The sequence below is a fragment of the Sapajus apella genome, unplaced genomic scaffold (assembly GCF_009761245.1).
Source record: "Sapajus apella isolate SASKATOON/1434 unplaced genomic scaffold, GSC_monkey_1.0 scaffold31, whole genome shotgun sequence".
NCBI lineage: Eukaryota > Metazoa > Chordata > Mammalia > Primates > Cebidae > Sapajus > Sapajus apella.
The window spans coordinates 18,456,603-18,470,005 of NW_022436971.1; the positions used below are offsets into that span (position 1 = coordinate 18,456,603).

The following is a 13,403-nucleotide window of genomic DNA, read 5'->3' on the forward strand; positions in this document are numbered from 1 at the left end:
TCATTATGCTTTGCCTATTGGTCTGACCCACTTCTCCTTCACCTTTGAGGCCTGAGGGGACCCATCTCAGCCATTATGTGCCAAGTTGAACTGCTCTGAAATAGCCCACAGTATGAACACACTTGCCCAAAAACACTGATAAGAAAGAATAGTCTCTGGGCGGATGAATTGCTAATATCTAAAGCATGGACCTGCTCTGACTGCCTCACAGCTTTATCTGAATGAGACCTGAATGGCTTAATAATATTATTGGATGGACTGGATGCGTTCATCCTTGCTGTGCAGAACAGACACAAATATATCACTTCATGACACATGGCTTGATTTGCTTGGACTGTCCCTAGCTACACCGTTTCAATAGATAAATAGGTCTGCTATTCAATTATAGATTTATTTATTTATTTGTGAGATGGAGTCTTGCTCTCTTGCCCAGGCTGGAGTGCGATGGTGCCATCTTAGCTCACTGCAACCTGCGCCTCCCAGGTTCAAATGATTCTTGTGCCTCAGTCTCCCATGTAGCTAGGACTACAGGTGCATGCCACCGTGACTGGCTAATTTTTGTATTTTTAGTAGAGATGGGGTTTCTCCATGTTGCTCAGGCTGCTCTGAGCTCCTGACCTCAGGTGATCTGCCCACCTCGGCCTCCCAAAGTGCTGGGAATACAGGCATGAGCCACCATGCACGGCCTAATTATAGTTCTTAAAAAAGTATGCACCAATAAACTCTTCTAAAACTAAAATCATAGTTTCATCATTTCGGCAAGATGCCCATGCCCGTATATGGGCAAGGAAGGAGAATGAGAAGCCAAAAAGCAGCACCAGGTGCATCAGGCCTCAAAGCTCCAGAAAAGCTTGGGCCTCTGGGAGGGGAGGCTGTGCCCTCCTCTCAGGAACATGGCCCTGGCAGCCACATACAGTATGGTGTGTTTGAGAAACCTTCAAGCAGAGCACAATTAGGAGAAGGTTGCCGTATGAGGCTAGAACTTCCATTCTGCTGAGACGTTGATTGCCACCTGCGGAGGTCTGCCCTGCCAACACTGACTCAGTGACAGATGAATGAATGCAACTCACACACACCAGAATACAGTGAATTGAGTGGGCTAGGGGTGGGCGTCAGCTGCTCTCAGAGGGCGACTGCAGCTAACTGATAACTTCTCCCTGTTCTTCCTCACATTTATTCGGTAGAGATTTCCTAACAGAGGTTCTAAGTCAACACACTTGTGGATAATTAACATCGTTAAAACAGTGGCTTAATGAGCGATAAAATATTTTGGTTCCTGGGCCCAGAACAAACACCATGAACGGGTGATTACCCTTCAACCTCCTCATCCCTGGCACAAAGTTTACATGAGTAAATAGGGTAGAGACAAAGGAATGTGGGGAAAACATATTTAACTGGGGAAGCTTCTGTTATCCTTAATCTACACCCTATGACTTAATGCTCTAATGTAAGAACTGGCTGCCTTCAGCCAGTCTCATTAAAACCTTTCGCCCTTCTAAAAGGTTTGAGACTATAATCTTACAACTTCCCTAATATTTCCCTTAATATTTTGCCAATCACCCCAAGTGACTCCCAACATCCTGTCAGAGACCAAAGGACTTGCACGTTTTCCTGCCCTACAGATGACACAAGTGTCAATGGAGTCTTCAAAGTGGCCCTAAGCCCAACAGCTCCCCAATCCCTGCTTCTGCCTGTCCTTGCTACGCTGAACACCAGGAAGGAGCCCTGACCAGGAACCCAGGAACCAAATCTGGTGTACCTTGATTTTGTATTTCCAGCCCCAGGACCATGAGAAATAAATGTCTGTCATTTCACCTTCCTCGTCTATATTGTGTCACAGCAGCCCAAACTGACAATGACAGACCCGCTTAGACGAAACCTAAGATCGTAAAACCCCTTTAAAACCGAGTCTGGATCCTGAACCTGCGTAAAGGGTTTAGGCCCCAGAACTACATGAGTCGCAAAGGCTTCTGATGCCGTGGCGCTCATGAGTTGATGTTTTCATAATCCCAGGAAAAACACGAAATACCGTTCCTTCACTGTTACACAGGAATAAGCACCAAGCTCTTTAGGAAATAGCTGGTCTGTTTTTCTCATTCCAAATCTAAAGCTCAAAGCTCAACGCAGCAAGGTGGAGCTGAGGGCAGTACTCACGTCCAGGGACTCCAGGCAGTACCAGCAGAAGGCATGCTTGCAGTTCTTGCACATCATCTGAGCACAGCCTTCGTCCCGCTCGATGTAGACTTTGCACTTGGGGCAGCGTTTGATGGGCGCGTCGTCCTCTTCCATTTTGAAAGCCGCACTGTGGGAGAAGACTCCGTGAGAACTCTGCATAAACAGATCCCAGGAGGGACCCAGTGGCACTGGCCATGCTGAGAGCATTAGCTCCACTTCAGGGCCTGAGCTCTCTTGGTATTAAATTAAATTAAAAAAAAAAAAAAAACCCAGAAAACAAAGAAATGGATACTCCGGAAAAAAAAATAAAGCAAAACACTGTGAATCTGCCACTAAGAGTTAGGTAAAATCAAAAAAAAAAAAAAAAAAAAAAGCAACATCGACACACATCTAAATTTATATATATATATATAAACAAAAGAAAATACAGCGAAAGGCTTCTTATAACGGAGGTATCTGAATAATAGTACAAGGCCAAATGTTGTGTCCTTATTCACAGAGCTGTCCACTTTCCAAAGGATTGATATAAATTTTGTGTGTATATAAATTTATTTATTGTATATAAATTTTTTTTATAACAGCAAACTGTTATAAAAAAATAAACAAATGCTGCCAATACACACACATAAACGCACACTGTTCACTTGGTTAGATCCACCTGGCTCTTCTTACAAAACTGTTTCCCTGAGAGGCTGGCTAGGTCTGCAGGGTTGGCACGAAGGGTTTTAAGCGGAGGTCAGGGCTGGCTCTGCTACAAACTAGCCGTGGGGAGCTCTCCAAGCCCAGCCTTCCCATCAGCGTGCCCGTGAGAGGAGAGACCCTGACGGGGGCACAGTGCAGGGGGCAGCTTGTGGGAAGCGCTTGATAAAGGGTAGCAGGAGTTCAACATGGCTAAAGGAAGATAACACAGACATCAGGTATGACTCATGTCACGTTATTAGTGTTTAAAAGACAGGTAAGAATATTCCTAAAAGCATCTGAAGGAATACATGACAAACTGTCAGGAGAAGTTATCTGATTATTGGGGTGTCCTTGCTACACTGTTTGAACTCACTAAATCAAACCAGCATCAGCAGGAGAAAATGACTGCTTTGGAGGGAGCAGCTTTTTCAGAATGTACCACCTTTATGGGTGTATATTCGCTGAAGTATTTTGAGTGCATTCTGGCGGAAGGATCTCTCACAAACTTCCTAGTGGACATGAGCATCGAATGTAGTTTCACTTTAGTGTGAGCTGTCTGATGACTGGTAGTGAACAGTCCTCCACTGGGGGTGTACATTCCAACCAATTGTGATGGTTTGGTACATTCGTAGAAGGCAACGGAGTGAGAAGCAATGAGAGAAGCAGAATGTCCTCACATTGAGGAGCACAGTCTTCAGACAGACGGATCCTCACTGTGCTATTTATGTATCATGTGTCTTAGTTTCCTCGTCTGCAAAACAGACTAACAAGGCTAATGGCATCGGTCTCTGCAGGGTGTTGTGAGGATTACAGAGGTTGCACATACTTCGCTTGGAAGCCAGCACATAAGTACCAGGCACTCGATAAACAGTAGTTATTATTTATAATGACTACTGAACAATAACCCAGTCATCACTAGCTCAAATGTTTCTCCAATTTAAAAGCAAACTGCAGACAAATTGGGTGCATTCAGGGTGGTATGGCTGTAGACTGGATAAAGAAAATGTGGCACATATACACCATGGAATACCATGCAGCCATAAAAAAGGATGAGTTCATGTCCTTTGCAGGGACATGGATAAAACTGGAAACCCTCATTATCAGCAAACTGAAACAAGAACAGAAAACCAAACACCACATGCTCTCACTCATAAGTGGGTGTTGAACAATGAGAACACATGGACACAGGAAGGGGAACATCACACATCAGGGCCTGAGGAGTGGGGGGTTGGGGAGGAATAGCAGGGGGTGCGGGGACTGGGGAGGAACAGCATTAGGAGAAATACCTAATGTAGATGATGGGGTGATGGATACAGCAAACCACCACCATGACACATGTTTACCTAGGTAACAAACCTGCACAATCTGCACATGTACCTCAGAACTTAAAGTATAATAAATAAATTTTTAAAAATAAATAAAAGCAAACTGCAGACCACCCTGGCCACACAGAATGTGATAAAGACTGAACGAAGGCTGCTGCAAGGAGCAAAGGAGATAGCACACATGCAAACATCCCCAGAGGGACGAGGCCCAGAGTCGGCCCCCAGCAAACCTTAGCCCTGGCCTCCTTCTGAGAATGACTTTCATTTTGCAAAAAGCTGGAAGTCATGAGACACTGAATCTGGCAATCAAGGTTGGTTTTCAGGTTAGATAACATTGTTTTGAAAACCAGGCGTGACCTTAAAGCTATGAAACCAGTTTTCTCATATGACTCATAAGCTAATTTTGAAAGAAATGGCAGGAACACTGTGAACAGTGTCTCCTGGGGAGATTTTTTAAAGTGAAAACAGTTAAGATATGCAAGTTCTGGTGTACTGCGCCATGCATAAAAAATGTGCATGGTATAGACAACAGTTTTCAAATATTTCCTAGTGTATGAATTGCATTTAAAATTATTACTAATAACATTTACTGTAAACTCAAATTATAAAAGCAGACAAGAGTTTTGACAGTATAATCATGATCTATGTGTAGCCCAGCACCTTGAAAAGGTAGGCAGTGATGCTAATCAGTGAAGCGGTCAGGAGCTGGATAAAAGCATGGGTGGGGGGAAGATTCACCTTAAAAAAAAAAAAGCCAATACAAAAAATAGCAGTGTCTTCACAGTTATAAATGGCAGCTGACAGGCAGCCTCAGTTCCAGGGTACAAGACGGGGTGGTGAGGACTGCGGGGCTTGGGCCCAGGAGGCCGCTCCAGCGAGGGCAGCTCTCTGCTGCCCTGCGCTGGCTGCCAGCACAGCGAGGTAGGCTCGGAGAGGCTGGGAATTCAGATTTCCCGGAGAAGCCGGAAATTCCGGTTTTTATGTGACATCTTCTGATTCTTAAATTTCCACAAAATGAAATTTCTGAATTTTGATTTAGGCCGTCCTTGGAGAATGATTTAAATGAGACGAGAATGTCACAGACAAAGAAAACTAAGTCATCAGGCTCCAAACTCTCACCAGCCCCCATCTAAAGTTTCCAAGCCTCTAAGATGTCAAGTGCAAGTGAAGTGTAAGTACAAGCAGTTCATGCTTGCAGCTGCCTGCCTGCTGCGGGCGGCCAGACACACACAGGCCCCGCCGTTGGAGCTCAGCCTGATGGCAGAGTCTGCCCTGTCAGTGGAAGAACTCAAATCCAGTACGTCTGGGGTTGTAATCAATGCAGACGATCTCAGCAGGAACTCAGAGGGTGGAGACCCCAGCCCTGTCCTGGGAACTGGGAAGCTTGACAATGGGATATGATCACCACCTAAAGTGTGGCAGGAGCCCCCAGGGAAAGGAGGAGGGTGGAGCAGGGCACTCCAGGTACAGGAACAGAGGTTTGCCCAGAAGGAGTCCAGGGGCGGGGTATATGGCAGGGACCCTGAAAGAGTCTGGGGCTGGGACAGGCACGGAGTGCGGTGGAAAGGAAAGGGAGCTGGGGATAGTGGAATGGAAAGAGAGCAGCTGGTGGGCACACCCTTGGGAGGGCAGTGGGCAGAGTGGCAGCTCCTCTATGAGGACTGTGGCTTCAATAGGACCACGGACAAGTGTCCAGTGGAGCCATGTGACCTTGCAGATTTTGTAGAACAAAAAGACCTGGGTATGATCAACTTCCTGTGCATCAGCCTAGGAAATGTCAAGGTGCAGAGTGAGGTGCAGCAGCATCCTCCCGGGCAAACAGCTCAACTATAGCTGCAGGGGAGGCGGCCTGGGGAGTCAGTAAGTGTCTTCCCACCCCCTTCCATACAGTATTTATGACCAGGACCCCAACTCCTGTTCTTTTTCCTGCACCCCCATTTCAGACCACCTTCAACACAGTGAAGTCTTGGAGAAACTTCAGGTATTGTAAGACTTACAACCCTTAAAAGTAATAAACCATGCATACATTTGTCATGCCAGCCAAGCCGTGTTAAGTGTGGTTCTCATGTACTTTTCTATTGTCAGGGCCTCACACAGTGCCTGGTGCATAGTCGGTTCTCAAAAAGAAACTAACAGACATACAAACAATGACAGGCTTGAGTGAGGCTCAAGAGGCAGAGTTTGTGTTAGAGTTGCCTCAGTCACAGCCACCTACGCCACAGTGGCACTTTTAAGAAGAAAGCACACCTGCTTCTCCTGGCCCACAGCCCACGCCTTTGGTGGCACCTTGCGTACAAAGGGTACCTGGTCTCCCCGGGAAGGAAGGTGATCGGCATGGTCTCCGGGCAGCCCTGGCCAGGGTGCCAGCTGGCTTTGCAGGTGGAGCAGAATTCCATGTGGCAGGCTTTACACTGCACTGGCTGGGGGGTCTGCAGCCCCACGTCCTGGAGCTGACATACAGCCTGGCAGGTGGACGCCGGGCACCACGTCCGACAGGGATCAAACAGCACCTCTGGTACAGGGAGACAAAATAGGCAAATCAAACTTAGGCCAGAGGGTCACGTGGGCTTCAGAGGAAAGAGCCCCGCCAGTGCAGGGACAGGGAGGGACACGTCCAGGTAACACAGCGGGCACCAGCAGCCCCAACTGATGAGCTGCCCGAGTCGCCCTTCCGCCTCCGCTGTAGCTCTTCCCAAAGTCTCCCTTCATGCATGAGGGTGGCTAGAGACCTCCAGACACCCCAGGCATCCTTCAGGAATGCTGCTTCTGCCTCTGGAATGCCCCTGGGGCCCTGGGCCAGCCCTGTTTGCCTCTGAGACTCAGCTCACAGCTCAAAGGCCTCCACATTCTGGAAAACTTGGCCCACCTGCCTGTCGGGTTTCTCTGAACAAAGCACATCACGCTATATCTTGTGCCTCCCTTAGGGGACAGCTTTCAGAAGCCAGGCCCCTGATGGCTCCGTGTTGGGCACACAGCCGGCACCAGGAAAATGCTGTTAGAAGACGGAAAGGAAGAGGGAAGGAAGGTGGCTGGACTATTCTAATCAAACAGCTCACCCGCCTCAGATGGTCTGCCCTTCTCAAATCCAAGCCATAAGTTAGATACTGAGTGAAACTAACCCTTCAAGGGCCAGATTTTCTCTCTGAATCACAGGGCACATTTCTAAGAAGCCCAATGTAATGGAATCAGCCAATAAGTTTATTTGTAAAAACAGGACACCTTGACACACCTATTTCTTCACATCCTTGTCCAAGAGCTGCATTTCTTTACATTATTGGCTGCCTTTTGCAGTGAGCCTGGTTATTCATTTCATTTTCCCTCTTGTCCAGTGAGACGCTGATTTCTCAGTGAGGGGACACCACCGGGAACAGCAATGCTCTACCAGAAAGCTCTGCGAGGCCACGCAACGTGGGCTATTCCCAAAGGCATTCTGGTGGGCCACTGGTTCCTAAGTTCTCAGCAGGGGTCTTCCTGGGAAGAAGTCAGGACAACTGAGTTTCAGAGACAACATGAAAGGCGATGACCAGTCTTCACAAATGTGACTGGCAGCCGGGCGGCTCTTGCTCACCTGCATCACACATGTGATTCCTACTCGCTGGAATCCACTACAGGCTGGTGCCATGCGTGGACCCAGACTTCTCCTATACGTATCGCCATGGAACCAAGTGCAAGGTAGTGACAAATCACCTGCTGGGTGTCCTGAGTGTGCACACGCGTACGTATGTGTAAGGTCCTGTGTGTTTACCGTGTTCCCCAAATACATGGGGAAGCCAGGTTCAGCTCTCTACACACCATCTTGTAAGGGTCTAACTTTGAAATGATCTAGTCATCCAGTCCAGGGGCTGGCAGACTTTCTCTGTAGAGGGTCAGCCAGGAATCATGTGTCTTTGAGGACCATGTACTGTACCTGGGTTTCTGTCGTAACGACTGGGATTGGCTGTTTCTGTGCAAAAGCAGATACGGTGACCTGGAAATGAATGTTCTAGGAAAACTGAGTAGCAGGCCATGGGCTGGTCTGGATGTGGCCCACTGGCCATGGCTGGCTGACCCTTGATCTCACCTGACTGCCCCTGCCTTTTTTTAAAGCATGAATTAATCAACAGCACAAAACTGTCACATTGCTAGGGTGGTGGAAGGTGAAGAACTTGATAATAACAAGGAACGCTGGAGCTCAGGAACTGGTGCCGTCTCTCATCATCTTCATTGTGATCATCTAAAATCCCCAGGACGCTCCCAATGTTGAGTGAATGGACAAAATTAGCTCTTATTTGTTGATAGTTTCAGCGTTTGCTGTTCTAAGACTGCTCTTAGCTCTCAGATGTGACAAGGTGGCTTTTTGAGAAAATGCAGCTGTTGTCTGTGGGTCACATGGCTGGGGGCAGATGCCTGGGGTTTCCCTATGCTGAGGACCCACAGCGAAGCAGGGAGCGGGTACATGTGCCAGCCTGGGGCACTGAGCGCCGTACTGAGCAGTGAGGAGGAAACACCAAAGGCAGCTGGCTCCGGTCACGCTCCCATCCCGTCCCGCGACGCTGCCAACAGCTCTCTGCCTGCCGTCTGCGCATGCTGTGGGATGAGCCCAGCTTTGTCCCTGATGAGGCAGGAGGCCGTGTGTCTGCCCACCCTGCAGGGTGCAAGAGCTCCATGCACTAAACACCACACCGCACGGGAAGAGACATCCTCACAGCTCTTTGCTCTCCTTCTGGTATAGCTCTGGGGCTAGACCCAGAAGGGCAGCGCTGCCTGCTAGGAACCCTTCCATTCCCACTGCTTTCCCCACCCCTCCTGCACTGTGAAGAGCTTCTGACATCAGGACAGAGCAGACGTCCCAAAGCCCGGTCTCAGTCTCTTCATGCACATGATTGTCTCGCACTGCCCCCTGCCCACCCTCGTGACTCAACAGTGGGAGATGCTGTGATGCACCCTCATCACAAAAGGTCCCCAGGGCAGCACGCAGGGGAGACCTGGCGAAGGTTTCCATGGGAATGATTTAAATTTTATTAGTTCTGTCCTCATAGAGCTGTGACATGGCACTGCCTGTCCTCACATGGAGAGATTCACTGTCGCAAAGCCCAAGGACAAATAGCTGCTCAGTCTGCTGACTGCCAAAGTCCTTCCTGTGCTGCTGGGGACATCACACCCTGTGAACATGGCCCCAGCCTCAGGCAAAGATGTCTATTAACATTCTGCATTATCCTCTCCATGGCTGAATATCTACATATGTGTGTGTATGAGATATATTTTCACATAAAGCAAATAATATACTTTTTGGCACACTAGAAGAAACTAATCTTAACTCTTATCTCCCAGAATTATATTCATGACAGATTAATGAAGCAGATCTCTAAGAACTCCCTGCTTAAAAATGCTTAAAACTGGTTGGGTACGGTGGCTCATACCTATAATCCCAGCACTTTGGGAGGCCGAGGTGGGTGGATCACAAGGTCAGGAGTTTGAGACCAGCCTGGCCCATATGGTGAAACCTCGTCTCTACTGAAAATACAAAAATTAGCTGGCTGTGGTGGGGTGTGCCTGTAGTCCCAGCTACTCGGGAAGCTGAGGCAGAAGAATCGGTTGAACCCAGGAGACAGAGATTGCAGTGAGCCAAGATTAAAAGGTGGCTTTCCTTGGCCAGGCTGATGCCCCTGTGGTGGGGCTGATGCCTGGTGGGGTGGTGGGCTTGATCCTGCTGCAAGGCAGCAGCATTTGTAGGAGCTGGCTCTAGCCAGGCCTGATTACTGATGGATAACCTGGCATATTAGTTAATCTCTCTGAGTTTTACTTTCTTTTTAAAAAACAAAACAAAACAATACACGATGAGATCTGGTATCAGCATTCACGTAGCCAGGCACTGTGCTGGCATGGGGATGAAGGCATGAGGACGCACAGTCCCATCCCTGGTATGGCTGAGCTTCTGGGCAGAGGAACGTGCGCAGGAATACCCTTAGCACAGCACCCTGGGTCTCAGAGGGGCACCAGTGTCAAGAGGAGCATGCAGAGAGGGGTCCATGCAGCGAGAGCCATCCACATGCCTCGCTCAAGAATCTGTCCCCACCCAGACTTTGGTGTGAGCCAGTTGCGAAGAGGTGCTCAGAATGAAAACTTAGCTTCCTGGCCCCCTTCCCTGGCTTCCTGCTTGCCAAAGGCCCCAGCGCTGGAGAAAAGGAGACACCGACAGTAAAATCAAGGCTGTTATATCAGAGGAGACATTCTAAGACTAAATGGAGACAGTGTGTGCAACATAAACTAACCACAGAACTTTCTGGTAACTAAATGTTTTTAGAAAATCATTGAACTATCTCAGTTTTCTTCCAGGGCGTCCTCTCCTTGACTAGATTTGAGAGGCGTAGAGACAGTTAAAATTTGCTTTCTGATCTTGTCTCCAAAGTCTTTGAAGGTGCTGGCTATGATCTGTAGCTATATTCTAGCTCTGACATGCTAGCATTTTATCTACACAGGCCGTTTATTAAGTCCAAATGCTTAAAACAAAACAAAACAAAACCTCTAAGATCATGTTAGTAAAATATTTTAAAGTGAGAAGTTTCAGAGTTTTTTTTTTTTTTTAACAGAAGCCAAGTTGGCTTCATGTTTATGCAAAAGGAAAAAAGATTTTTTGACTGAACCAAAGTACTAAAGAAATAACAGTTAAAATTATTAGGTTGGAAAATTTATCCAGCTGTATTTTAAAATTAAATTCAATGTCATAGAAAGTTCATAGTAATGCAAACAACAGTCTGTTTCTGTCAAGATTCTCTCTGGAAAATATTCTCAGAAGAAGCTCAAAGTCTCAGAAATCCAAATTAATCAACTTTATTGCTCTACATACTGACTTTTGTACCAAATGGCATTATATTAAAGCTGTAAACTGCCCGAAAGCAAATTATATATGACACTTAAATAAACACACTCTTGAAAACAAATTTCGATGTCATCAAAAATCCTGTTTAAGCTGTTATAAATTAGCTACCTCTTTGTTGTTGCTGCTGCTGCTGTTGTTTTTTGGTGGTTTTGTTGGTGCTGCTGTTTGTTTGCTTTGAGACAGGGTCTCAATATGTTGCCTAGGCTGGACTTGCATTCTTCGGCTCAAGTGATCCTCCTGCCTCTGCCTCAGACTCCTGAGTAGCTGAGACTACAGGTATGTGCCAATCAGCCCAGCTATCTTTAGCAAAAAGCAAAAGCAAACAAACAACAGGTCTCCGCATTCAGCTCAACTGGGTGTCTCTGTCCTCTCGTCTACTCTGCCCTGTTTCCATGTAAGCCCATCCTCCAGGGCTGCGTCTCAGTGTGGTACCCTGCTCTGGTCAAGAACCTGAGAATTAGTGCAGGGAGAGGGAGAGCAGATGCCTGCAATCAAAACTCAGAATCTCCCTGTAGGGTCTTCACAATGATGTTCTGCATAATGGGTGTCACCCGCACACATCTGTCGCCCTGCTCTTTAGCAGGCAAGCCTGACGCCCGGAATAGATATGAAAACAAGGCCAAATAGAGTCCACAGACTCTTTACAGTTTCATTGCATGACCCCGAAGTACTTCAGAGAGCAGAGCTAAAGACCTCTCCTGGACATTCCACAGGGCTTAAGGCTTTGCAATGTGATCCTGAGAATCACGTTCTGCTCCATGTACACCAGCCACACTGCTCTCTCGGGCCTGCTCCAGCAAGGAGGGCTATGCAGGGCCCGTGGAGGGCTCGTGACGAAGGATCATAGGATGTGGTCCCAAAGCGCTCAATATATTTAGAAATCAGGGCAAGTCAGTTAGACTCTCCGGGGATCTGTTGATTAGATAATGACAAATGAGCCTTGCAGAATTGTTGTGACACTTACTGGGATAAGCGACTTGTTTATTCATTCAGCTGCTACTCTCTACGCCTGTGTCCAGTGGCGAGTCAGTACAGAGAGGACACGTACAGTGTCACTGTTGTGGTCCGTGGCTCCTGTAATTTCTGCACTGCTTACCCTCAGGACTTCTCTCCATGACAGCATCTTTTACAATTTGGGCCAGTGCAAGAGTTTAGCCCTCAAACTCTTAGGCCTTAAGCTGACTGAAATATAATATACCATGAGGGCCATCATCTTTAAACTACCCCCAGGAGACTCAATCCCTTTAAACCAATTGTTTTCCATAGATTCTTCTTGCTCCTCAACACATCCCTAGACAAGGTCTTCAAACTGTGAGCTATTCAGAGAATCCAGAATTTCTATTGAATTTCAGAAGTTTCATTTACATCAACTTTTTCACTCCTACCAAATGCTGTATAATCGTATCTACCAAAAGAACTCCCCACAAAGTTATCCATATTCATACACTGCAGGAGCCAGAACCGGCAGATATACCAGGGCACCTACCTCTTTCAAATTGTAGCTTTTTATATCTTTGCATAATTTCAGCGGCAACCATGCACTCAATCTAAGGAAAAAAAAATACAAACAAGAATTATAACAAGCTGAGAGCTAGAATATAATGCAACGTTCACCCAAACAAAACCCACATTATTCTGACAAGCTCAGCAGTGAACGCTAGTGCACACCCAACAGCCCAGTCTGTTCAGTTCCACCTGCCTCGTTCTCCTGTAGGTGGCCCTGTTTAGGGCAGGCAGCATCTGGGCAGCTAATTGCGGTTTCTAATCCTTCTTTGATCAAGAGCTCAACATACTGTTTCAGGCACTGAAAGAAAACAGAAAAGTGTCTATAAACATCTTTACCTCCTTAAGTCCGACGAAACCATGATGCATTAAAAAAAAAAAAAAATGACCAGGCACATGGTTCCATTACAGTGTAATATTTTCACTGTGTAGTCCACAGCAATCAACAAATTTCAGGTTTAGAGGTTTTCTTCATTCAACAACTATTTATGGGGTACCTATGCTGTGACAGGGACTGTATGACCCATCACAAAGCTAAGGCTGTCAGTTAGATCCTGGCACACAACCTCAGCAAACACAAAAGCCAAGAATTCTACAAGCAAGAAGAAGGGCACCAAGGGAGGCTGGGAGGTAATATTTCTCAAATGCACATGAGATGCAGGCAAGGCACTAAATATTTTATCTCCCATTGTTTCACTGAAGCCTTGAAGCATTTTTACAAGAAAGGTATGACTGTTCCATTTTTCATATGTGAAAACTGAGTCAGCAGAGAAGGAAGCTGCCAACTTACACAGATAGTACCCAGAGCCTTGATGTGAACCCAAGCTTGCTCGGATAAAATGCCCATGTTCTCTCTGCTG

General features: G+C 47.0%; 1 protein-coding gene across 7 annotated transcripts in view; it reads right to left on the reverse strand.

Moving 5' to 3' along the window:
* Positions 1 to 13,403, reverse strand: part of RNF144A (ring finger protein 144A) — a 157,591-nt gene that overhangs the window by 50,355 nt on the left and 93,833 nt on the right. For all 7 annotated transcript variants that reach the window (XM_032294220.1, XM_032294218.1, XM_032294222.1 and 4 more), the window contains 4 exons: positions 12,740 to 12,844; positions 12,527 to 12,587; positions 6,486 to 6,693; positions 2,155 to 2,302 (listed from right to left, as the gene is read on the reverse strand). In XM_032294220.1, the coding sequence (XP_032150111.1) occupies positions 2,155 to 2,302; positions 6,486 to 6,693; positions 12,527 to 12,578 (408 nt within the window). In that variant the 5' untranslated portion in view covers positions 12,579 to 12,587; positions 12,740 to 12,844. The remainder of the gene's footprint in view (positions 1 to 2,154; positions 2,303 to 6,485; positions 6,694 to 12,526; positions 12,588 to 12,739; positions 12,845 to 13,403) is intronic.